The sequence below is a fragment of the Pongo pygmaeus genome, chromosome 2 (assembly GCF_028885625.2).
Source record: "Pongo pygmaeus isolate AG05252 chromosome 2, NHGRI_mPonPyg2-v2.0_pri, whole genome shotgun sequence".
NCBI lineage: Eukaryota > Metazoa > Chordata > Mammalia > Primates > Hominidae > Pongo > Pongo pygmaeus.
The window spans coordinates 205,659-233,253 of NC_085930.1; the positions used below are offsets into that span (position 1 = coordinate 205,659).

Sequence of the window (27,595 nt, forward strand, 5' to 3'; positions counted from 1 at the left end):
TTACTCTACTGACTTTAGAAAATTCTCAGTAGTTCTAGGTTCCTTTTGGTGACTGTAACGGTGAGTACTTTTCTGATTTTTGTCATTGCATTTTTAATTGAATTGTTTAGACACTTTATTAAGAAAGTCTAAAAGGGACCTCATAATTTCTTATTTTTATGAAGCTTTTTTCAATTCACCAGATGATGGACAGCCTTTGTTCCCAGATTTCTACTCTGTAGGCAAGAAGTAAAAAAAGAAAAAAGCTGAAAGCCAACGTGCATTAAATTATAAGATATTAGAGACGAAAATTCATCTGAAGATCATCTCACCAACTTTCATCTTGGGAAACTTCTGTTTTTTCTTACATGAAGAATTGCTCTAGCATCTAATTATAATTATGGAATCTTTGTTTTAGTTAGCAACAAATTATGAAGATGCTGGAATAAGCCAGAAGAAATGATAAGGGGTGGGGAGCAGGCAGAGATGGATCTTATCAGATGTGTATCCCTTTGATCTTTAATTGGAGGAGTCCTTGTGCCTAAGGAAGATAGATGTCTCCCATCGGTACCGAAACTATGGGGCTGAGCATGATGGCTCACTCCTGTAATCGCAGCACTTTGGGATTGCTTGAGCTCAGGAGTTTGAGACCAGCCTGGGCAACATGACAACACGCCATCTCCACTAAAAATACAGAAAATTAGCCAGGCATGGTGGCGCATGCCTGTAGTCCCAGCTTCCTGGGAGGCTGAGGTGGGAGAATCACCTGAACCCAGGAGGTTGAGGCTGCAGTGAGCTGTGATCACTCCACAGCAATCCAGCCTGGGCGACAGAGGGAGACTCTGTCTCAAAGTGGAAAAAAAAGAACTAAAACGATGATGACATTTTTTCAAACTTTCCTATGAGTTTGATTTTGATTATATATTTTTGTTTTTTATCATGTATGATTTGCTAAAAAGTCTTCAATTACTACTTTTCTCATCTCTTTGTTCAAAAAAAGAGCCCCTCCAGGGGCTCATTATCTTTCATATGCATCTTAACTCCTCCACTTTTATTCAAGGCCTCTTTCTTCTCTTCTACTTGGCGTCACATGAACTTCATCTTTGGTGAGCCTCTACCTGTTAAAGAAAATAACAATACTGTCTCCATACATACCTTCTACTTCATGCCCCTAAACTTGACTACTCTTTATTCCTACCACATCCATATTTATTTGTATCACATTTATTTTGCTTGTGGAATATAGCGAAATTTTTGAAATGTTAAGAATTGTTCAGGCTTATACTATAAAAACTTCTAACAACATTAAATGATATTTCTGAAAAAGATTGTTGCATTCATTTTTGAATGGTAATTTCTCTAAGTATAGAAATCTGGGTTGATCAGTGGTTTTTTTGTTTTTGTTTTTTTGGTTTTTCCTTTCAATAATTGAAATACGTTGTCTGCTGTTTGCTGGCTTGCATTGTTTTTGACAAGAATTCTGCTATTATCTCTGTTCCTCAATATGTGATATGTCTTTTTTTCTGTGGCTCCTTTTAAGGTTTTCTTTTTATCATTTGTTTTAAGCAGTTTGATTGATGTGGCTTTTTTATATTTTTCTTCTTTTTTTTGTGTGTGTAGTTCTTTGAGCTTTTTGGATCTGTAGGTTATGATTTGCATCAAATTTAGAAAATTGTAGTTCTTTTTTTTTTCAAATATTTCCCTTCCCCAATTCTAATTTTATGAATATTATGACCGTTGAAGGTATCTCACCATTCACCAATGCTCCGTTCTTTATTTTTTTCAGTCTTTTTCTCTTTGTGTTTTAGTTTGAAAGTTTTCTGTTTTGTCTTCAAGTTCACTAATCTGTTCTTCTGAAATGTCTAATCTGTTAATCCCATCCAATGTATTTTTATCTCTGATACCGTATTTTTCACCTCTAGATGTTCAGTTTGGGAGTTTTAAGATAGTCTCCAATGTGTCTTTACATGCTCATGCTTTTCTCTATCTCTGGAACATGGAGCATATATAATAGCTCTTTTAATATCCTCATCTGCTAATGTTATCCTATGTCATATATGGGTCTTTTTATGTTGATTGACATTATGGATCATATTTTACCTGCCTGAATTTTTTTTATTGGATGCCAGACATTGTGTTACATTGTTTGGTGCTGGGGTTTTTTGTTGTTATTATTCACTTAAATATTTTTGAGCTTTATTCTGGGATGTAGTTAAGCTATTGGAAACAATGTGATATTTTCAAGGCTTGCTTTTAAACTTCATTAGGCAGGACCTGGACAGCCTTTAGTTTTCTTATTTTTCTCCACCACTGAGAAAATACTGTTCTAAGTACTCACTGCAGCGTCCCATGTATTATGAGGTTTCTCTGTTCTACCTGTTGGCAGTGTAAGGAATTCCCAGACCTAGGGAGCTCTGAGACTTGTCCTGCTGACTCCTTCCAGTGTTTCTTTTACTGGCCATAGGTCATTTCTTTACATGCAGCTGAAGATTTAAGGGAAAACTCCTTATATATTCTAGAAGTGTCTCTCTCTCTCTCTCTCACTCTATCTTTATAGCTCTCTTCTCTCCTAATCTCTGCCTACAAATTCTAGCTACCTTGTTGGCCTCCCACTCTCAGCTCTGTCTCCGCAACTCAGTGAGGCCAGCAGGCTCTGTTAGGGATCTCTCTCCCTGCACTGTGGCCTGGAAACTCTCTACAGACAGTACTGGGGCAATAAATAGCAGGGCTCACCTTATTTGTTTCCCTTCTCTCGGTCATTATTGCCCAAGGCAGCCTGTTGTCCAGAGTCTGAGAACCATTGTTTCATATATGTTATCCAGTTTCTCAGGTATGTATAGGGCTGAACAATAAATCGAATCCATTACTCTCATGGTCAGAAATGCAAACCCTCACATTGAATTGTATGAATTAACAGTCTTTCCCACTCATATAAGTCCATCTGCTCCCTCATCACCTCCAACTCAAGGGTAATTGGTGTATTCATTTTACCCCTTTTCTGAGCCTGCACATGTGCATGAGTACACAGAGACTGCATTTGGTTTTGTTTTCAGAAAATGGGATTTATATATATATATACACAATTTGTTTTCATAATGTATCACTTTCTAACATTATGTCATATTTATGTGTGGTAATCAATAAAATTTAAGTTTCTTGAGGATGGGAACTGTAGCAACCATATCCATTTTCTCTTCATGACACCTCATATACTTCTGTACATGAGGATTCTCAGTAAATGCTCATAGGTTGACTATAGCAAATCTTTTTTACTCAGTTTTTATAAAATCGAGACAGCAATATAGAGGAATATCTTAAAGATAGTTTTTATGTGTTAAAGTAATGATTTGTTATCGTCCCTGTTCCACTAATATAGTAAGAATGAAAATAATTGCCTTTCATTTTATTTCAGAGTAATATCTGAGGAAATCACGGGAGCTCACTAGTATGGAAGTTATTGTAACTGCAAAACAAACTTTTTAGGAAATGAAGGATATTAACACATCTTTCGAGATTTATAGTCTAATGCCAAGTGAATTAGCCGAAAAGAAATAGAGCCACAATACTTGGAAATAGCTTGATTGAGAAGTTAAACATTTACTTAATCTCACCTTAGCTGATTAGAAAAAAAATCACTTTGATTTTAGGCAATATATGCTTATTAATGGTCTTTAGAAACTACCTTTAGTTGATCTGACCTAGAGAACAAACAGGGCTCTTTTTAGCTTATTGGAGGCCATACTTAAGTCAGAAGACCCAGAGTCAAGTTGCTGCCCTGTCATTGACTAGCTGTGCAATCCACTTACAGATTCCTGTGTCCTCCTATTTCATAGGGTTGTCTGAATTAGTTACATTAAAATGTTTTATAAATAATTAAGTGCTGGTCCATTGTAAGATACTATCATTATTTGCTTGAAGTAGTTAAGGGAATGAGACTCACCTAAACTCATATTTTTACCTAGGGATTATTTTTATAATGCATTTGTTGCTATTTAGTTACAAGCATTAAATTAGTCACAGGCTAGGCGTGGTAGCTCACACCTGTAATTCCAGCATTTTGGGGGAGGTCTAGGCGTGAGTATACTTGAGGACAGGAGTTTGAGACCAGCCTGAGCAGCATAGCAAGACCCCTTTCTACAAAAATAAAAAATCACCACTTTGATTTAAATCTCAGCACTTTGGGAGGCTGAGGCAGGTGGATGCCTTGAGGTCAACATGGTAAAACCCTGTCTCTACTAAAAATACAAAAATTAGCTGGGCGTGTTGGTGTACACCTGTAATCCCAGCTACTCAGGAGGCTGAGGCAGGAGAGTTGCTTGAACTTGGGAGGAAGAGGCTGCAGTAAGCCAAGATTGCGCCACTGCACACTAGCCTGGGCAACAAAGCGAGACCTCTTTTCTAAATAAATAAGTAAATATTGCCACACATGTTGGCATGTGCCTCTGTAGTCCTAGCTACTCAGGAGGCTGAGGTGGGAGGATCTTTTGAGCCCAGGAGTTCTAGGCTGTATTGTGCTATGATCCCGCCAGTGCATTCCTTGGATGACAGAGGAAGACTCTATCTCTAAAAATAATTAACAATTTAAGCATAAAATAGCATTTCAAAGTCACTTCTAGTTTAAATAGCAGCATGGAACGAAAACCGGGATAATAGGAGCACTGTCTTTATGCAGTTTATCCAGTAGGTGGAGGTATATATCTGTTATGTTTGTTAGTATATGTTCCTTAGTATATGTTCACCTTCAGCCTGTTGAGAGAAAAATTATGAAAAGTACACAAGCAAAATATTTCCCCTAAGACCTGGCATGATCAATTTTGTTTTACTTTAAAAATAAAAATTAATATATTTAAATAGTTGGTAATTCCACAGGACTAGAGTTACTAATTTATTAATAGGATAAATTGTCTCACTGGATTTGAAACCTTTTACCCAAATGCCAAGTTAGCCCTCTTGTTAAGTTCTTAAATCATCTTAAAATCATTTCTATATTAAATATTTTTCTTTTATAAACTTTTGATAAAAATGTGCGGCATCTTAATAGTTTTCCAAATTATGATTATTTTCTTAAAAATTAATCCTTATTGTCATACTTTACAGATGTAATTTAAGGCCTAGAGCAAAGAACAAAAACATGTTTAAGTGGAGAAATTTAGCCCTGACCTCTATTGATTTGAAGTACCAATTTGTTGTTGTTTTTTTAAAGATATTTCAAGGAAACAAAGATTATCACCAGGATGTGCGTAATAACTTTTTACCACCAATTATTGCACGTTTTATTAGAGTGAATCCTACCCAATGGCAGCAGAAAATTGCCATGAAAATGGAGCTGCTCGGATGTCAGTTTATTCCTAAAGGTAAAGAGACAGTGTGTTTAAGATATGTTATTTTTACTGGATTGCCAATTTAAAATGGTTTTGCTGTTCTCAGAGAGAGTAATTAATAATGTGAGTGTTTTTCTGGTTAAACTCTAATTACAATATCTTCTTAAAGGGATGTTAAAAAAATAAATGGTTACCATATTAAAAAGTTACTTATCAGAATGGTTTCCAAAATTATAAGTGGAAGAAGAAATAGCATCATTCATGAGATAATGTAAATGAGATCACTTTCCAAATTTAGTCTCAATCCTAATAATTTTAAATCAGGTCTCATATACTGTAATATTTGTTTAACATAAGCATAAAAGATTGTAACAATACATTTAAAGCAAGAATAATTTATCTCAATATTATACATTTTAATATACTGTTTACTTTTGTACCCCCAAAGGCTACCACAATGCCTGACACATCGTTGGCCCTCCATAAATAATTATTAAATGAATTGAATAAGTACTATATCAAAATATGGATGACTCCTTTATAGCTTTAGCATTCAACATCACTTTCCACCCCATTATTCTTCTTCCTAAGATTATTTTCAGATGATTTAATTATTTAAAAACTGAGAAATCCTGGCATATTTGTGCATTTATTGCAGAGTATAATATTTATCCTTCCAATATATTTCTCTCTGAGAGTTAAAATTATTCTGCAGAATTAAATACTTTAGGAAATATTGAAGACATTTAGCATTACTATTTTTAGTTATGATTTTTAAAAACAAAATGTTTAAATTTTTCTAAACCATTTTTCAAGGTCGTTCTCCAAAACTTACTCAACCTCCACCTCCTCGGAACAGCAATGACCTCAAAAACACTACAGCCCCTCCAAAAATAGCCAAAGGTATGCCTGTTTTTAATGTGAGAATTTGATATTCCTTGGATTTATGGCGCAACTTTCCAAAAATATATGAAAAGCATTATCAGATAAGTTTATGTTAATCAAGTTGGTACAGATTAAAAAGTAAAGAGCTTTTGAAACTTTTTTAAAGGTCGTGCCCCAAAATTTACGCAACCACTACAACCTCGCAGTAGCAATGAATTTCCTGCACAGACAGAACAAACAACTGCCAGTCCTGATATCAAAAATACCACCGTAACTCCAAATGTAACCAAAGGTATGCAAACATGGAAATGAACGCCTAGTACATAGTATTGTTTTGTTTTTAACTAAAGTTTTCACGGGCATTTTTAAACCTTCAGTTTATTTTCTTCCAACTATAGTTTTTAAGTATAGCAAAAAAAAAAATTATTTTTTTTCATAGGAAAAGACTGCATTGATCTAAGTTGTAGTCTCTGCTGCCATGTAGAATTGCTCTTTAAATATTTAGAGAAGGCCATGGTGTTGCAGGCCGCCTCTTGTGATTTATTTTTCCTTACAGCTAAACATGTTGACTCTCAGGCTTAGAAATACAATATTTTCTAGAAATAACTGAAATCATAGCAGGAAACAAACTTGTTTCTCTTGATAATATATTAATTTAATGGATAGGGAACTTGATGGCAAACAGGGGAAAATAAAAACAGAACTTTTAGTAGAAACTAATAATTGTTTAAAAATACTCTGAGTTAACATATTCATAAAAAAAAACTTTGGTCTCTTTTTAAGTGTTTGCAATTATATTTTTTAAGATTATAAATACAAATTTATTAGAATTTACTTTCAAGTTTTGTTATCAGTGATAAATAAGGTCTCAAAATATATAAAACGTAGTAGTCTTACTAGTTGTTGAAAAACAAAATTTCAATTGAATTCAAAAAAGTGTCAGTGTCATAGTAGACTAAGTATCAGGGTTCTCACATAAAAAGCTTACTTGTTTTCAGGAAAGTGCAGAGAGAGAAAGCAGTTCATCCAAAGTAATTTGTGCCACATAGAACTTCAGTCATTCTCATTTTTTGAAAGTTTGCCTGGATTCAGATAACTTTCTCTGACTTTCCCCATGTTGGTTTCTTTCCCATCTTCTGAAGCATTTTCATAAAGACGAATTACTTTCTCGTGCTACAGGTAGAGCTAGAGAGAATCAAGAGTTCTCAGAGGCAGGAGATCTCAGCATCTTTTAACTGCTTACCAGTTGTCAGAAGGCATGTACTTAGGCAGAATCCCAGACCACGTGCCTAGATGGAGATCAGTCACTGAAAAGTGTTGCTCATCTTAAAATCTGATTGCATCTCAGAACCTGAAGGCGAAAAAGAGTCCTTAGTTAAATAATTTCCTTCCAGAATTAGGATCCCTGTATGCCCAAAAAGAATAACAAAGAATGAGTTGGTCTTCTCAAAGACCTCCTGTCTCTTTTTTGGGGGGATGGTAGTATATAAATTTATTTTTTGAACCTAAGAAGATGTTTTAAAGCCTCTGATTAAATCACACAGCATCCATCTAAACTTGATTATCTTCTCTTGTCTCACTAATCTTACGGAAAAAAACACACTTACCGTTGTGAATTCTGAGTGCTTTCTAGTCTAAGTCATTATTTCTGTTTATGGACTTCTCCATTTTTACAGCCAGGCTGAGAGTGATTTCATGGAAAAGATTATGTCATAGTGAGATTTGTGCCTCTGTAGTTTCCAGGTCCTCCCTCAGGGGGGCCCGTGGCACCAGCTGGCTGTCCTTCTGAAAGGCTGCAGTAGCTCTTCTGTCTGTTCTCAGCTGTAGCTATTTTAAATGTTCCCCTTATTTTCAAACCTTTCACCCAGATATCTTCACCCACTCTCAGTTACCACTCCAACTTCACAGAGAAAGTAGGGAGTTTCCTTCCAGTGAAACTCCCTTTTTGTGGAGGCTACAAACCTATCTGTATCCTCTGTTCACTGCAGTGAAAAGGGGGCTTCCTTATGTTGCCCAAGGCTGATTATATCACCTGTGCCCTGGTTCCCCTCCATCCACCTCTCACGGACCCGATCTTACTGATTATCCTCTCCCTCTCCTATATCTTCAGCCTCTTTCTCTCTTTTGGATACAGTTGTTTTAAGGAATAAAGATGCTGCAGGTTAGACTCATTGCAGTGTCTGGCTCTGAGCCCCCAGTAAATATCAGCAGGTGCTGCTATTATCATCTTCATGGCAGGTAGGGGGTTGAGCGACAAACTAATATCCCAAGTGACCTTAGGCAGATCATTTTCTATATCTGGGCCCAGAATTCCTTATCTCTGGAGTGAAATTAGGGGATTAAATGATCCCTAAATCTCTCCCAGTTCCAGCATTATGCTGGCTTCTGACCTGTTCACACACACATTTCCAATTGACTTTCTTAACACCACATTGTTACCTTCCCATATATATATATGAATGTTTTGCCATTATGATGTAACATCATTTCAATTGCTGGATTATTTTCTCTTGTAAGGAGGATACCATGATTTATTCCTTCTCATTTTTGGGCATTTGGATTATTTCCAATTTTTCACTCTTCTGCAGAAACAGGGAGAACATCTTTAAGGATGCATCTTTTTTTAGTTTCTGAGAATAAATTCTAGGAATGGAATTGCCAATAGATTTTTGTACATATTGCCCAAAAATGCCAATCAGTGAGATAGTATCAGTTTATATTTCCATTAAAAAATAACTGTTTCCTGGTAGCCTGTTCATCAATTTAGTTGTTGTTTTAAATAGTTGCCACTTTGATTAGCAAAAGTAGTATTTTGTTGTTTTAACTTTTTTTGTGTTGGTTGTTTAACTTGTATTTCTTTGATTACTAGTGAAGCTAACATATTTAATGGTTACTTGTATTTTTTAATGTATTGCTAGTTAATCTCTACTGATTTTTCTCTTAAGTGTTTGGATTTGACTTGTAATGCCCTACAATATAATAATTATTTACAGTAACTCTTCTCATATGTAGAAAATATATTTTCCCAATTTTTCATTTGTCTTTCAATTTCATTTTAGTGATTTAAAAATTTAGGAAAATTTCACATCTCTACACAGATGGAATGAATAGTGTAACAGGCTTTTGTGTATCTGCAAAAGCTTCTTCAGTTACCACCACATGCCCAGTCTTGACAAATAACGTTTATGGTATTTCTGTGAGGTAGAAAAATGTTGAAAGATGATGTGGTTAATTCTCCCTAGTGATTTCTGCCTTTGGTGTTAATATGGCTTTTGTTTGTCTGTTTTTGTCCTTGTAACTTCAGATGTAGCGCTGGCTGCAGTTCTTGTCCCTGTACTGGTCATGGTCCTCACTACTCTCATTCTCATATTAGTGTGTGCTTGGCACTGGAGAAACAGGTTAGTACATAACTAGTTCACCTGAGTCCAAAACTACCAAATGTGAAGTAGAAGCTAAATATAGAAGATGAACTACACACAAAATGTTTACCTGTTTGAGAGTGAGAGTTAAGGTAGTTATTAAAATGAAAATTTCATGCTTCTCCTTTATTCCCATTAAAAATAAGTAAGTTCAATTCCACAATCAGTTACTAAGTACCTTTTTTGTATCAAGTTCTGCATTATACACTGGGATATGTACATTAATATGAACAATTTCTGACACATGATAGTTACATTTACTTAAAGAATGAGACACAATTCCTTTCTCTGAAGTGTTTAGCAGGGTTGACTAACAAGGAACTATATCATGTGGTTTGATGAGTTACGAATCATGAGAACTAACTGAAGTTTTTTCTTCAGGAAAGGGGAATCCTCAAGTTTGGCTTGCTTTGCCTTAAAGGAGTTGTAGTTGGCTAGATAGAGGAAGGTAGATGTCTTTGTTCGGGATGCTATAAGAAAATACCATAACCTGGCTGACTTATAAATAATAGAATTGATTTCTCACAGTTCTGGAGGCTGAGAAGTCCAAGATCAAAACACTGCAGATGCGATGACTAGTGAGGGCCTGCCGTCTGGCTCATTCATCAACAGTGCTTTCTTGCCCGATCCTCTCATGGTGGAAGGGATAAACAAGCTCTCTCAGGCCTTTCCTGTAAGGGCACCAATCCCATTCATGAGGACTCTGCCTTCATGACCTAATCACTTACCAAAGCCCCACTTTCTAATGGGGGTTAGGATTTCAACATATGAATTTTGGAGAGATGCAAATATTCAGACCATAGCAGTAGAGAATGGCCCAACCTGAGCAAATTGTTTGAGTGAAGGCACAGAGATACGGAATGTAGGCAAAATAGTGAGTCATTGCATGTACGCTTGGCGTGGGAGAGTCCTGAGAAATAACCATAGAGGTGCAGTCTGGGCCTGGATCAGGAAAGGCTTTTCTGGAAGAGAGAAATTTAGATTTTATTCTATAGATGGAAAGTCACTTGAGTGTCAAGTAAAGAGGTGATATTGTCAGATGATTGTACAAAGATGGGGGCAGTTTTGAAGGGTAGATTGAAGAGGAGAGAGGCTGAGAGACTTAGCAAGATGAGTTAGGAAACCACTGAGGCCAGGCAGGCACATAACACACTGATTCTAGGAAAGGGAGAAGAGATGGAGTGGAGATGTTTCCCAGTAGCATTGACAGGTTGTATGACTAGTTGTCTAGTAAGGAAGAAGTGATACAGGAGGAATCTGAGGTTTCTGGCTTGTGCAGTTAGACCAGTAGAGGTGTCATGAGTTGAGATAACAGAGCAGGAGGGACAGTTTTGGTGGAGAATGAAAATGACTTCATTTGTTCAGCCATGCAACAAATATTTGAATACTTGGCTGTTACCCTGTGTCAAGTATTGAGCCATGTGCTGGGGATTCCAGTGATGAACGCCAAAGCTTACAGATTAGGAACGGATGCAATGCAAAAAAAACTCCCAGCTGTAACACCAACCATAGAATATATACCATGGGAGGAAGCTGGTGGATCCCAGCTTCATGAGCAGGCTGTCTAAGCAGAGACACAGCAAATTAGTATGAGAACAATAGGGAAAGGAAAGGACTTTAGGAAATTCCAAAGAGGAGAGAGTATGATGCATTTAAGGAACTTAGCAACAACAGTGATAGTAGTGGTGAGGCCCGCAGCAGCAGTAGCTAATTTTTATAGAAAATTGAAGGCTAATCTTAGTCACTATTCTACATAATTATTCTAAATACCTGTATTTTCTATTTTCAATTTTTAGTGATTTAAAAATTTAGGAAAATTTCACATCTCTACACAGATGGAATGAATAGTGTAACAAGCTTTTGTGTATCTGCAAAAGCTTCTGCAGTTATCACCACATGCCCAGTCTTGACAACATGCACCTCTACGCAAATTATTCTAAATACCTGTATTAATTAATTTAATCCTCAAACAATCTACGAAGCAGGCACTATAATAAGCCCCATTTTACAGAAGGAGAAAATGAGACACAACATAAATAACTTGCCCAAGGTCACTCGGCTAGTACATAGGCAGAGGGGAGTTTTGGACCAGACTTGAGAGATCGTGCTCTTACCCACTGCTGCTCTGAACACATAATAAATAAAGTATGACTCACTGTTATTAAAGCACAGGGTGTGAGGGGGAGGACTGAGGAGTGCTGCTGTTGAGAGGGCAGGAGTCAGACAGAGCCTGAGGTCAGTTTGGGATAGTGTTGAAAGGACCCTGTGGACATCCAGACTCCTGAGGCAATTCGACCACACACCTGGTGTTAAGGACACGATCTAAGCTGGAGAAATGAAGTTACTGTTAGGAATGTAGTTGAAATCACTGATGAGTGGCTTTATGACAAGGAGTAAAGGAGCAGATACCATTAATGTGCTGTGGAAAATAGGGAGGAAGAGAATGATAATAAAAACAGCTGCAGCTTATTGAATCCAGAGCTAATTCTAAGCACTTCATATGTGATGAATAAGTAACCGGAAGCTTTGTCACTTATGTGTATAAAATCCTTTATAGTACAACCTATGGCTAATATTGATGCCATAAATTTGTTGTCCTAGTCATATAGGGCATCTAACTTCTATTTAGAAAAGATGATTTATTTATTTTTTTATTTCTAAATCATATGATGATTAGAGCATTTTCAGAGAGAAAGGTGTTTAATCAGTATATTTTATTATTTCTTTTCCATTCAAGTGTTTCATTAACATCTTCAACACCTATTATCTTTTTCACAAATTTTATATTATACTGTACTTTGAAATAATGAAATAAGTATACCTATGCTTTAAAATGAGGATGCATTTAGTATCAAAAATATAGTCTTATACTGGAGAATGTTTCCTAGTAGGAAAAGCACATGGCTTGGGCTTTTTATGAAAACCACATTTGTGGTGCTCACTTCGGCAGCACATATACTAAAATTGGAACGATACAGAGAAGATTAGCATGGCCCCTGTGCAAGGATGACACGCAAATTCGTGAAGCTTTCCATATTTTTAATTGACCACATAGTTGAAAGTAAAGCACTCATCAGCAAATGTAAAAGAACAGAAATTATGATAAACTGTCTCTCAGACCACAGTGCAATCAAACTAGAGCTCGGGATTAAGAAACTCATTCAAAACCTCTCAACTACATGGAAACTGAACAACCTGCTCCTGAATGACTACTGGGTACATAAGGAAATGAAGGCAGAAATAAAGATATTCTTTGAAACCAATGAGAACAAAGACACAACATACTAGAATCTCTGGGACACATTCAAAGCAGTGTGTAGAGGGAAATTTATAGCACTAAATGCCCACAAGAGAAAGCATGAAAGTTCTAAAATTGACACCCTAACATCACAATTAAAAGAACTACAGAAGCAAGAGCAAACACATTCAAAAGCTGCAGAAGGCCAGAAATAACTAAGATCAGAGCAGAACTGAAGGAGATAGAGACACAAAAAAACCCTTCAAGAAATCAGTGAATCCAGGAGCTGGTTTTTTGAAAAGATCAACAAAATTGATAGACTGCTAGCAAGACTAATAAAGAAGAAAAGAGAGAAGAATCAAATAGACACAATAAAAAATGATAAAGGGAATATCACCACCGATCCCACAGAAATACAAACTACCATCAGAGAATACTATAAAAACCTCTACGCAAATAAACTAGAAAATCTAGAAGAAATGGATAAATTCCTAGACACATACACCCTCCCAAGACTAAACCAGGAAGAAGTTGAATCCCTGAATAGACCAATAACAGGCTCTGAAATTGAGGCAATAATTAATAGCCTACCAACGAAAAAAGTCCAGGACCAGACGGATTCACAGCCGAATTCTACCAGAGGTACAAGGAAGAGCTGGTACCATTCCTTCTGAAACTATTCCAATCAATAGAAAAAGAGGGAGTCCTCCCTAACTCATTTTATGAGGCCAGCATCATCCTGATACAAAAGCCTGGCAGAGACACAACCAAAAAAGAGAATTTTAGACCAATATCCCTGATGAACATCAACGCAAAAATCCTCAATAAAATACTGGCAAACCGAATCCAGCAGCACATCAAAAAGCTTATCCACCATGATCAAGTGGGCTTCATCCCTGGGATGCAAGGCTGGTTCAATATACACAAATCAATAAACGTAACCCAGCATATAAACAGAACCAAAGACAAAAACTACATGATTATCTCAACAGATGCAGAAAAGGCCTTTGACGAAATTCAACAGCCCTTCATGCTAAAAACTCTCAATAAATTAGGTATTGATGGGACTTATCCCAAAATAATAAGAGCTATGTATGACAAACCCACAGCCAATATCATACTGAATGGGCAAAAACTGGAAGCATTCCCTTTGAAAACTGGCACAAGACAGGGATGCCCTCTCTCACCACTCCTATTCAACATAGTGTTGGAAGTTCTGGCCAGGGCGATCAGGCAAGAGAAAGAAATAAAGGGTATTCAGTTAGGAAAAGAAGAAGTCAGTTTGTCCCTGTTTGCAGATAACATGATTGTGTATTTAGAAAACCTCATCGTCTCCGCCCAAAATCTTCTTAAGCTGATAAGCAACTTCACTGAAGTCTCAGGGTACAAAATCAATGCGCAAAAATCACAAGCATTCTTATACACCAATAACAGACAAACAGAGAGCCAAATCATGAGTGAACTCCCATTCACAATTGCTTCAAAGAGAATAAAATACCTAGGAATCCAGCTTACAAGGGATGTGAAGGACCTCTTCAAGGAGAACTACAAACCACTGCTCAATGAAATAAAAGAGGACACAAACAAATGGAAGAACTTTCCATGCTAATGGATAGGAAGAATCAATATCATGAAAATGGCCATACTTCCCAAGGTAATTTATAGATTCAATGCCATCCCCATCAAGCTACCAATGACTTTCTTCACAGAATTGGAAAAAACTACATTAAAGTTCATATGGAACCAAAAAAGAGCCCACATTGCCAAGACAATCCTAAGCCAAAAGAACAAAGCTGGAGGTATCACGTTACCTGACTTCAAACTATACTACAAGGCTACAGTAACCAAAACAGCATGGTACTGGGACCAAAACAGAGATATAGACCAATGGAATAGAACAGAGCCCTCAGAAATAATACCACACATCTACAACCATCTGATCTTTGACAAACCTGACAAAAAGAAGAAATGGGGAAAGGATTCCCTATTTAATAAATGGTGCTGGGAAAACTGGCTAGCCATATGTAGAAAGCTGAAACTGGATCCCTTCCTTACACCTTATACAAAAGTCAATTCAAGATGGATTAAAGACTTAAATGTTAGACCTAAAACCATAAAAACCCTAGAAGAAAACCTAGGCAATACCATTCAGGACACAGGCATGGACTTCATGTCTAAAACACCAAAAGCAATGGCAACAAAAGCCAGAATTGACAAATGGGATCCAATTAAACTAAAGAGCTTCTGCACAGCAAAAGAAACTACCATCAGAGTGAGCAGGCAACCTACAGAATGGGAGAAAATTTTTGCAATCTACTTATCTGACAAAGGGCTAATACCCAGAATCTACAAAGAACTCAAACAAATTTACAAGAAAAAAAACAAATAACCCCATCAACAAGTGGGCGAAGGATATGAACAGATACTTCTCAAAAGAAGACATTTATGCAGCCAACAAACACATGAAAAAATGCTCATCATCACTGGCCGTCAGAGAAATGCAAATCAAAACCACAATGAGATACCATCTCATACCAGTTAGAATGGCGATCATTAAAAAGTCAGGAAACAACAGGTGCTGGAGAGGATGTGGAGAAATAGGAACATTTTTACACTGTTGATAGGACTGTAAACTAGTTCAACCCTTGTGGAAGACAGTGTGGTGATTCCTCAGGGATCTAGAACTAGAAATACCATTTGACCCAGCCATCCCATTACTGGGTATATACCGAAAGGATTAATGCTGCTATAGAGACACATGCACACGTATGTTCATGGCAGCACTATTCAAAATAGCAAAGACTTGGAACCAACCCAAATGTCCAACAATGATAGACTGGATTAAGAAAATGTGGCACATATACACCATGGAATACTATGCAGCTATAAAAAAGGATGAGTTCATGTCCTTTGTAGGGACATGGAGGAAGCTGGAAACCATCATTCTCAGCAAACTGTCCCAAGGACAAAAAACCAAACACCACATGTTCTCACTCATAGGTGGGAATTGAACAATGAGAACACTTGGACACAGGAAGGGGAATATCACATACCAGGGCCTGTTGTGGGGTAGGGGGAGCAGGCTTACCAGTGAATTTACTCTACTTGCTAACTTCTCTTCTGTATTTTTCCAGAAAGAAAAAAACTGAAGGCACCTATGATTTACCTTACTGGGACCGGGCAGGTAACTCACATGGTCTTTGCATCTCATTTCTATCAGAGGGATGTCCCTCCCCTACAGGGGGCAGTAGTGAAAAAAGAGTCATTCTCAGGCCCAGGTGAACTCCGCGACACTGTTAGAACAATGGCATTACTCTTCAGTTCTCACCATTTTTACCCTTCTGCAAAATCTCTTGTAATTCATAAGTAATGAAATGAAAAGTACAAATTTCTTAAAACAAGCTCTGTTCTTTTTCTTCTGGAAAACTTGTGTAGTTTGTCCTGTGTATCTGTTTCTCATGAGGAGACCGGCTTTCTGTGGCCCATGCGAACACTGAGTAAGAAACAAGACTGTGGTCTCCAGGACACAGTGTGTGTTTGTCCTCTGCCATGGTTATTCACCAAGTGGAGTCCAGCAGTTTAGGAATTAGGAGGTCTCCCATGATGAGTTGTCATCTGAATTGCTGCAAGTGACACCAAAGGGGCCCCCCTACCAGTCTCTCACTTCCCAATCTCACTACTGGATCAGCTCTTAGGAGCCAGGAGAGTTCACTGCTGTGGCTAGGATAGAAAAGGGCAGCTAGTGCCCCAGGGTAGATCTTGGAAAATATTTTTTGGGAAAAAAGTAATTAAAGCCACCCTTAAAATAGATACTGTATCTGGCTGTACTATCCTAACAGTGATTTGCCTGCATGTGTTTGGTAGAGATTTCTACCATGTACTGCTTGGTGCTGGATAGTCTATCACAGCAAAAAAAAAAAAAAAAAAAAGTTGGATTATAAAGGCAACTTTGTAGGGATATTTGTTATAGAAATGGCTTAAATGCAACAGGATTTCTCTCTTGATACTACTGTTTGAGATACAGGTTTTTATTTAATGGTCTCTTTGGCTTACCGTCACAATGAAGGTTGGTGGAAAGGAATGAAGCAGTTTTTTCCTGCAAAAGCAGTGGACCATGAGGAAACCCCAGTTCGCTATAGCAGCAGTGAAGTTAATCACCTGAGTCCAAGAGAAGTCACCACAGTGCTGCAGGCTGACTCTGCAGGTAACTATGTTGCAGCCTTCTGGTACCAGGCAGAGGGAGAAACTGCTTAGGTTTGCTATAAAGTGCTTTGGGATTTACAGTTCTTTGATCCGTTTCATGTTACGAATTGTTTCCTAAAGGTAGAACCACTTTTTTAAAAGGTGACTCTTCAGAGAGTCATTTCTGTATCTCGGATGTTCTGTCTGTAAAGTTGGGACATTGATTTCTAAAGACTCTGGGCATTATGTATGTTAACTGAGGCTTGTGGGGAGACCCGAGATGTTGAGAGGAGAGCGGGAAAGACAGAAGAAGCCTTACAGTGTTTATCCTCTTAGCCTAGTGTATACATACTTATTTTAAATATTTCCTAATATTTCAAAAAAATCTCTGAAATTATTTTTCAAGATTAATATTTATTCCAGTAACTGAGTGTTTCTTTTCCAATGAAATATTCTGAAAATAATTCAGAAATGAAATATTCAGTAAAGAAATATTTTGTCTGTAAATCTAAAGAACATATATGAAAATTCTATATGCAAAATTACATGAAGGAGACTTTCTGGTATATTATTACTATGAGAAGTACTAGACAGTATGTTTAATTTTAATTTTCAAAGTTCTTGCAGATTAAGTATTGATGGCAACAAAAGTACCCTAAAGAATGTGCTTTTAGTGTAATCTGCAGCTGCCACCCTAAATTATGCAATCTCTTTACTAGTAAAATGACTTTTCTGTTGTTTTGTGATATCCACAGAGTATGCTCAGCCACTGGTAGGAGGAATTGTTGGTACACTTCATCAGAGATCTACCTTTAAACCAGAAGAAGGAAAAGAAGCAGGCTATGCAGACCTAGATCCTTACAACTCACCAGGGCAGGAAGTTTATCATGCCTATGCTGAACCACTCCCAATTACGGGGCCTGAGTATGCAACCCCAATCATCATGGACATGTCAGGGCACCCCACAGCTTCAGTTGGTCTGCCCTCCACATCCACTTTCAAAGCTACGGGGAACCAACCTCCCCCACTAGTGGGAACTTACAATACACTTCTCTCCAGGACTGACAGCTGCTCCTCAGCCCAGGCCCAGTATGATACCCCGAAAGGTGGGAAGCCAGGTCCACCTGCCCCAGATGAATTGGTGTACCAAGTGCCACAGAGCACACAAGAAGTATCAGGAGCAGGAAGGGATGGGGAATGTGATGTTTTTAAAGAAATCCTTTGAAGGTGATGCTGCTTTTTACAAAGCATCGTTTTAAAGCACATGGCCTTTTTTTTTTTTTTTTAATTATTAGTGGTAGTAATATATAGAATGTATTATGTAACTGTCACTGAAGTGGTTGGGGAAAATGTGGTGACTGAGGTACAGGAAACTACTAATCTTGCCATCTTGCTTTAAGGTGTTATGGTGGCACAGTTACTGCTCACCTGTTAAATTTCAAATGTCCTGTTTGATACTACTGTAGAACACTATTTTTAATACAGAAAAAGCTCCCTATAATGCACTTCAGAGAAATTAAAAATCACTGAGAGTATTTATTACCAATGCTGCAGGTACATTAATGAACTCGAGATGGCTCTGTAAGCCTGACTGGCAATAACGCACGGTACTGTTCTTGAAATACCTAATGGCTTGAAATTCTAGTCTGTTTGTGAAAGATGGGTACTATCATGATTTCCTCTTCTATTCCTATATTCTTTTCTGGATTTTTTTTTAATAATTAGTGATATGAGCATTGTTTTGATTGCAGCCATATCCACTTATCCATCTTAAGATCTATATAGCTGGGATTCTCTGACTTGTAATGAGCAGGGGGATTGCTTTTTCACTTTGTGACACTCTTTAGAGCTTTAATGCTTCACAGTATATGGCCTGGTCTCATCCTTGCGTGTTCCACTTGAGGCCCTTGGTGACTTGCCCCATTCTTGTGTTTATAAAACGTTTGAGTATTTCTGATGAGTGATGCTTGCCTTAGTCTCATGAATTCAGATCCCTTCATGTCTTTTAAGTATGCTCCTCTATGTGTAAACAGGAACAACTTTATGATTTGAAAGCTTTAAAGGAGATTCTTCTCCCACCCCCAACTTTATTTGCAATGGGATTTTTCCTGGGAGAGTTACGAAAAGTTGAAGGCTTCTAAGGGAATACTGTAAACATGACCCACTTATATTTATCACAGTGAAAGGCAAAATTATTCACTCAGAAGTAATATAAATTACCTCTTCAAAAAGTAACCAGAATTTGTCCTTTTTGGTTTTATACATTCACAAACATATACATTTTTCTTGAGTCTCAAGGTATTTTATATTTTTAGTCAGAAAAAATAATTTTTCATTTCAGTTTTCCATAAACTGTTACACAAAATATAAACCTAACGTGTATTTTTCAGGACTGCGTGATCGTGCACTTTGTGTGGTAAGAGGTTTGAGTAGTCCTGTATGTCACCTAGGGAACAGACATTATAGCTTCCTAGCAAATGAATATTCTTGCCTTGTTTTTGATACTTCCTGGCAGCTTCCATGACACCACTTGTTCATACCTGCCCAGAGCTAGTTTTAGACATGGCAAAATAGAAATCATCTGTAATTTATTAGCCAACAATGTAAAACCATCTTTAAAAGCCTTCAGACTGGCAAGACGACATGAGCAGCTCATCATATGATAAAAATATATAAATTTGACATTCCCTCTTCCATAAACCTTTGTTTATAGATTTAATGTTGAACAGTACTTTTCCATAAAGTTCTAGTCACTTCTGTTGGCCTGAGCCACCAGATTATGATGTTGCCAGAATTCACTCAATTTGAATAAAGATGAACAGTATTTGTTTTCTTGTTTCCATGAATTATATCAGTATTCTAAAACATTGCTTCAGAAAGAGAACTGTTTATTTCTGCAGGCTTCCTGTCCTTTTGTGGTATGGTTTTGTTGGCCTTATTTTCACTGGCTTTTCCTTCTCCAAACTTTGAGGCACGATTTCATTCATTGAAGAATCAATACATATTTTGTTTCAAAATGTTTGAAACAAAAGACATAGATGGTAGACTTTTATTAAAACATATATGGATGTAAAGCACATGTATTAATGCAGTCATCCCTTTTCAGGTGGGAAGAGAGCAAACCAGTTGATTTTTTAATTCATCCTTAGTACACAGAGAATATACTTTTCCTCAAGTAATATACCTGTTTGAAGCTTTAAGACAGATGTTTTTGGTAACTATTTCATTTTCCCAAAGAAATTTGCTATTCTTGTGTTAATTGTGTATACCTGATTGTTTTTTCCTGGAGGTTTTTGTTGTTGTTTAGTTTTGGGTTGTTTTTTTTTTAAGAGAGGCAAGTGTTTTCTGAAATGATGCATATTTTAAGACTCGATTCATATTGCCACTGTGCTATCCTTGAACTACCAATAATTTTTATAAAATATCTAGTTTTTACTACTTTTATATAAACTTTACTTTCCAGATGAAGAGCTGAGCCTGATTCAAATGGTTTTTCTGCTTTGTACTTCTTTTTAGTTCATTGGTTTTTATAGTAGAGGTTTTCTATTTGTTTTTGTTTTTTTTACTACATTTATATGTCTGATACATATACAGCTTTGGAGACAATCAAGTAACAACTGAAAATGTGAAAGTAACCTTATCTGACAAAATTCCCTTGAATTTTTATCCTTTGCTTGCAACATTTAAGACTCAAAGTCACTGGTGTATTGGATTAAGTTTCTTCCTGTTAATGCAGTTATAGAAATACATCGGAGACACAACAAATGTGGCCATTATAGGTTTCATAAAATTACACTGACTTGGCTGTTACTTGATCTTAGGAAACAGCACAGTTTAAGATATTGTGAATTCTGACTTATACTTTATTAAATGTTGTAAATCTAAATAGATCCTGTTGGATGTGATGGGTCTAGTCCAGTTTATTTAAGTTCATGTTTCACTGTTTGCACTTTGCATTGAACAATGGGTTTATTCGCTGATGTAAACGGTTCGAGTGAAGAATTAATGCAGTAAGCATGACAACACATACACACTTGCCTCTCCCCATCTCCAGAAGAGGGGAGCAGAGTCCGAGCTTATCTAAATATGAATGTGGCCACAAAGCTGTGGAAAGTGACAAAGCTTAAACACCTTTGCCCTGGCTCTGCACTGTCACCTAGAGAGCAAGAGGTCTATAGAAACATCATGTCACATGAAACGATTCTCTGCTTTTTGGTTCTGAACTTGAAGTCCCTAAACTGCAAAATCGAAGAGTTGGATGGTTATTAAAATGCTTTAAAGTCAACTGTGGCACCAATTCTCATGTAATCCAACTTGTGTGTGTGTGTGTGTTGTTTTTTTTTTGTGGCACTGGGAAAAGTGGAAACAAACATGTAGTGAAATACATATTGGAAATAAAAATGGTTTGAGCGTCAGTGATATTCTCCCAGAATGTACTTTTCTTACCTCGGCATGTACTGTAGTCACTCAGTATTTGTATATGTTGCTAGAATTTAGATTGTAAAATAGTGAAATTTTAATGTGTTCATTTGTTTTTAATAAATTGTATATATGTCTTGCTCAGATTATTTGGTTTAAATAAAACAACCTTGAGGTTTGTAGCTTTTCCTTATACTATAAAATGCCAGATTCTTCCATTTTAACCTAATTTATGGCCAATATTGTGCTTCCAGCAACATTTGAAAATGCCACTGTTGGTTTTTACCTTGACTTTTTCTATGACCAGCGCCATCCTTTTTTTTAAAGAATAATTTCAACTTTTATTTTAGATTCTAAGGGTACATGTGCAGAGTGCAGGTTTGTTACATGGGTATATTGTGTGATACTGAGGTTTGTGGTATGAATGATCCCATCATCCAGGTTGTAAGCATAGTACCCAATACATAGTCTTTCAGCCCTTGCCTTCCCCTCGCTCCCCCCGCCGCAGTCCTCAGTGTCTATCGTTCCCATCTTTATGTCCTTGTGTACCCACAGCACCATCCTTTTTGAAGCCTGATTTACTTTATATCAACTGAACTTCAGCAGCCACACTGCAGCCTATGGGTATGTGGTATGAGGGGAAAATCACACTGATTACATGTGATTCCAGTTCTGGTACCTTCCTTTTGCACCTCAAAGTTATAAGAAGAATCAATCAAAACTGTGGCACTCTGTAAACATATGCTGGTATTCATAATGTCTGATCTGGGTTAGATCAACTACTACTATTCTCCCCTTTATCCTGCTTTATAAGTACTGCATTCTGTTTCTGAGCCAAATCTAATGTATTTCACCCTTTATACACCCTCTTTAGAGGCAGGTTGGTTGTCAGTAATCAATCAATCAAGCCATGGTTTTCCAGTGTTTCCCAATTGTATTTATTGTTCAAAAGAGAGTAATTCTTTCTTTCTTCAGCTCACACCTGTTCTGACAACTTTTAGTTCCATCCTTATAACCTCTATTGTTCTGTTCCTTCATCTCTCATTCCCCTACCTCCAGGTGACCTTTGGTTACATTTATTAAAATACAGGAAGGGAGACTAGCTCACCACATTTGTAGGATTGACTGGCTTGCATTGGATCAGATTCTCTGGTGCACCCTAGGTAGCCAGGCAAGCTTTCCGTCTGAAGATTAGCTTTAATCATGGGAAAATGAGATATTCTTTTTGTACCATTTAAATCCAAAAATGCCAGCTTCACTTTTTATATTTTTTAGAAGACAGCTTCGCTCTGCCACCCAGGCTGGAGTGCAGTGGCGCGATCTCGGCTCACTGCAACCTCTGCCTCCCGGGCTCAAGCAATTCTCGTGCCTCAGCCTCCCGAGTAGCTGGGACTACAGCGCGTACCACCATGCCCAGCTAATTATTTTGTATTTTAGTAGAGATGAGGTTTCTCCATGTTGGCCAGGCTGGTCTTGAACTCCTGAGTTCAGGCAATCCAGCTGCCTCCCTCGGCCTCCCAAAGTGTTAGAATTACAGGTGTGAGCCACCATGCCCGGCCTCAGCTTGACTTTTCTTAAGTGTTTACTTGTTCTATTATCTTCTTTACCTTTCCTAATTTACTTCAAGTGGAAAACCTTCAAAATTTAATGAATAAGTAAGTCAGGCAAAAAAAAATAATGTTCAAGATTTTTTTTTCCTTCTTGAGCTTGCCTAGCTTAGCTTCATTGTATAAAGTTAAAATAATACAAAGCCATCAGAGTTTAGTAATTGTATTCTTTAGTTATTTACTTATCTAATAAGAACTTTATGTTTAGCCCATTTCCTTTAACTTAAAAACACTGCCTTCATTGTACCAAATTACTCTTCACAATCATGGTTCATTTAATTCGGGGGGTTGTCAGGGGAGAGCTTAATTAAACCAGTATGAACTTAGATTTCCAGAGCCAAGTGGTTTCGGCTTGTCACATCAAGCCACAATCGTGATTTTCCACCAGCCGTGTTTACAGTAGCCAAATATACTTCTCAAAATGTCTTACTGTAGTCAGAATTATTGTGGTAAACTAAATCCTTAGTAGGAAGTCATATCCCTTCAAAAATCTAAGATGAAGTAACTATAAAAAGACATGTGAAAACACCTCAGAAAACTAGCTTATTTTAAAAACAATCAAAACTTATTTTCCTGATATCTTAACGTTTCTTGGTTTTCATAAGTTAAATATACAGTATTCACAGAAATTAAGCTGGTGGTTATGAATCACCAGGCAGCAACAGACAATATACATAATTATTTGACGAGTGCATCCAACATATTTTAAACTAAAAATTGCAGTACAAAAATAAAACTAACACTGTTAGCATCATCTTCTGAGTCTGTAGAGTCAATCTTGAGTCAAGTTGATTACAAGGTTTTTTTCTATAATGTCCTTCAAAAAGAGCTGCTCTGCAGTCACATTGTGATACGCGTTCTAAAGAAGAAAAATACAATTACCATCTTTCCCAATCTCAAAGTATTAGCAGCACCAGTGGGATAATTTATATCTAAAAAATTTTGAATAAAGAACTTGAATGTTAAGTAACGGGTTGCATGTACTTTTAACTTTTGATAAGTCTTTTAAATTACTTTCCTTGCTGGTGCTTGTGCAAAAGCTTTCCCTACAGCCCACTCTTTCCATTTCACCTCTCACGTAAGTAAGACTCCTTCATATCAAACCCTGGTAGACCGAATCATGGTACAATACAAATCTGGAGACCAAAATTTTGAGTTGTTCACTTTAATGGAAGAAGCTCCTAGAGCTCAGTTTAAAAAGAAACAAAAAAAAATCAGTCTGGAGATAAGAAACCATTATAATGCCTGGTTCAGTTTAAGATGTGTTAAAAATTACTGTTCTATACATGAATATCCAGCTTTTCTTCCTGAGGAAGTTGTTTTAATATTCTGCTCTTTAGATGACACTTGAAATACCACAAGTGCTACAGGAAAGTTTAGGGCTGAGGAGAAATCAGCCTGATCCAAAGTCTGTTGGGGCACCTCATTCTTGAAATACTTAAGTGCTTGTCTTACGTGGTGAGGACAGAAGGTCGAGGGGAGGGACAAAAGACAATACTAAATTCTAACCTGATTTATACCACTTCCTCAGCTTATATAGTGGGGTGATTCAAGGGGACCGATTTCATGAGATACATCCATATACTTTTTATCAAGTAATATTTCAATATTAAAAGTATACAGATAACATTTTAATCCCATCACTTGTGGTGCAGTACTAATTTAAGTTAGAATTAGAAAACTAGGAAACTCCTTCCCAGTCAAGTAAATTACAAATCCTTAGCCAGGCACAGTGGCTCATGCCTGTAATCCCAGCACTCTGGGAGGCTAAGGCGGGCAGATCACATGAGGCCAGGAGTTCAAGACCAGCCTGGCCAACATGGCAAAAACTCATCTCTACAAAAATACAAAAAAAAAATTAGCCGGGCGTGGTGTCGGGCCCCTGTTATCCCAGAAACTAGGGAGACTGAAGCAGGAGAATCACTTCAACCTGCGGGGCGAAGGTTGCAGTGAGCTGAGATCATGCCACTGCACTCCAGCCTGGGCGACAGAGTGAGACTCTGTCTCAAAAAAAAAAAAAAGAAAAAAAAATTTAAACTAAAATTGTTAAAAAAATAAATAAAATACAAATCCTCACTATTAATCCCTATTCAAGAGAAGTGTGATCCAGTATGAAAGTTGGTAACCTTTTTGATCATGAAGATTCTCTTGTAGGGTTAAAATATTCTACACCATCTTGTCTACTTAAAAACAAATGAGAATAATTAAGCATAGCAATGCAAGGTGAATTTTAATATCTCAAACACAGCAGGCTGCCTGAATTTCAATAGTGCAAATATGATATAATATCTAAAGTAAGGTTCTGTACTTATATGGGTTTGATGATGCTTGGCAATAACCATGAGGCCCATAAATTTGGATTTGATGCTGTAGTAAAATGATCCTGAACATGAGTTCTAGTTACAACCCTTGGTAGCCCTGTAATCCCCATCAAGCCCTCAACCCCTCAAAACCCAGTCCCTCAGTAAAATGAATGTGAGAAGAGAAAATATGGGCTTTCCATCCCTCAAAGATTAGTCCAAAGCATACGTATATTACCTAAAGTATATTACCTTATTCATCAAAGACATGGTGGCATTCCCATAGTAGTGCAAAGGACTCTTGAGGTCAGAAAAGTTGTATTTAAAACCAGCTAGGTGAACTTCGTGACATATGTAAAACGCCAGTGTGATGGCAATAATTCCTGTTGTTGGGTGTTTAGGTTTCTGGGGGAGGGAATGAAAAATAATTTTTTAAGCAAAAGGAGCTACTTGTTACCAAAGCATATTTGGTTGGCTGAATCATATAAAACAGGGATTTCTAAACATTTAATAAGGAGAGAAATAATTAAACTCTCATTATAAGGCTCAAGCCCCAAAGAGTATGCATATATACCTTAACTCTAAAAAAAATATAAACTGTGACTGAAATCTTAGGAAGTCTTTAAAATAAAATATAGCTGTGATATTAGCCCAGAGGACAACTATCCCATGAAAGAATACTGTGAGGCTTAAGGAAGAGAATGTTGCTGTATTGATTTAAAAAATACAAAAACATGATGAGTCAGGCTCCTTATGGCAAAAGCAAAGCCTGGGAATTTTGAACACATGTATGAAATGTAAGGACAGCTTAATTTGCAAATGGATGGAATCATGATAAAAGACTTCATATAAATTCTCCTTCGAATAGCTATATTTTATACTCACCATTTAAACTAACTCTAGGGAAAGGCTAATCTAGTACTTCAATGACAAATTGTAACAGTATCTGACTAGAAAATAAATATTCCAAATGCACACATAGCAATATCACAATCTCAACTGCACCATTATATTTTTAGAAAGAAAAACCAAGCATCCTCTTTCCTTATCTTACATATATCTTGAAAACCAGTGTGATAGATATTTGACAAGAGGGTTTTGGCTTTCAGAAATTGTAATTCTCACTGAGATGGCCTTCAAAGCAAAAAACAAGATACATCTTAAGCTTTTTACATAACACTTTCAATAAAGTGTTTCTTACAGTTCCCATTAAAATTACATATGACTTACTATGATTGTGAGGAAAAGAAAAAAAATCGAAGAAGCACAATCAAATCAAATCAATTCCAGGAGGCAAACTTGTCCGAAAGCATTAACTGCCTTCAGCATAAACTTTTCTTTATCCTATGTACCATTGTAACCTAGGAGTCATTCAGCCTCATTGATCCCATTACTTTTTCCTTCTCCTTGCCCCTTTTCATGTCTTCTACTTCCGTTCTTCACATCTTAAGAGTCTTTCATCCGTCTTTATAACCATTCCTTTATGTAGACCAGCCCTTCTGCAGCCATCACCCACAGAACCTATATTACCACCTGACCAACTCTTATAAGAGGAATAAGCACGGCAGTCACCCTGTACCCACACCCCAGCAACAGAATAGGGCAAGAGAAAAATATGCTTACCTGGTTGAATGTTGAATTTATGACCCAACCCTCAAACAGGCATTAAGTATGCCCAGCAATCCAGTTATGTTTGACTAGTAAATTTCCATTCCTACTCTCCAAGATGAGAATTTATAATTTTGTATCCTCCAACAGCCCTAGTCTCCTTCCTAATTTGACTATTTAATCTTTATTTTTTTAAGGAAACAAAAGCAGTCAAAAGAGTGACTTCATCATCCCAACTCCAAATCTACCATCTTACCTGTATCTTTACTCATATTTGCGGTGCTTATTCCTCTTACAATGGATCAGATGTAACTCCAGCAACTTTTCACTAGTGTATATTTTATCCCATATCACTTCTCAACAGTTTTACTTCTGTACTTATCTACTTTCTCCCCTCATCATCAGTGTTTCTTTCTGCTGAACCATTCCCTTCAGCATATACACAGACCAAAAATAAACAAAACACGCTTCTTTGATCCTATATCATCTTCCAACTACTGCTTCATTTCTCCGATCCTTGTTCTAGCAAAAAGTCCACTAAAGATTTGTTGCTGCTTGCTCATGTCCCAGGTTCTCTTCAACCCAATTCAAGCAGGCTTTTTCCTTCTTTCTTGTTGTCAATATATATCACCAATAT

General features: G+C 37.0%; 2 protein-coding genes and 1 non-coding gene across 12 annotated transcripts in view; 2 read left to right on the plus strand and 1 right to left on the minus strand.

The window, feature by feature from the left end:
• Positions 1–21,587, plus strand: part of DCBLD2 (discoidin, CUB and LCCL domain containing 2) — a 106,096-nt gene extending 84,509 nt beyond the window's left edge. The window contains exons 10-16 of the mRNA XM_054480022.2: positions 5,183–5,333; positions 6,117–6,203; positions 6,352–6,477; positions 9,490–9,583; positions 15,977–16,026; positions 16,909–17,046; positions 17,780–21,587. Of these exons, the coding sequence (XP_054335997.1) occupies positions 5,183–5,333; positions 6,117–6,203; positions 6,352–6,477; positions 9,490–9,583; positions 15,977–16,026; positions 16,909–17,046; positions 17,780–18,249 (1,116 nt within the window). The 3' untranslated portion in view covers positions 18,250–21,587. The remainder of the gene's footprint in view (positions 1–5,182; positions 5,334–6,116; positions 6,204–6,351; positions 6,478–9,489; positions 9,584–15,976; positions 16,027–16,908; positions 17,047–17,779) is intronic.
• Positions 12,539–12,645, plus strand: LOC129034292 (U6 spliceosomal RNA). The gene has a single exon (XR_008501798.1). It is a non-coding gene; the product is annotated as a U6 spliceosomal RNA (small nuclear RNA).
• A 2,031-nt stretch (positions 21,588–23,618) lies between the features above and the next one.
• Positions 23,619–27,595, minus strand: part of ST3GAL6 (ST3 beta-galactoside alpha-2,3-sialyltransferase 6) — a 59,375-nt gene continuing 55,398 nt past the window's right edge. For all 10 annotated transcript variants that reach the window (XM_054480025.2, XM_054480027.2, XM_054480026.2 and 7 more), the window contains 2 exons: positions 25,603–25,755; positions 23,619–23,909 (listed from right to left, as the gene is read on the minus strand). In XM_054480025.2, the coding sequence (XP_054336000.1) occupies positions 23,823–23,909; positions 25,603–25,755 (240 nt within the window). In that variant the 3' untranslated portion in view covers positions 23,619–23,822. The remainder of the gene's footprint in view (positions 23,910–25,602; positions 25,756–27,595) is intronic.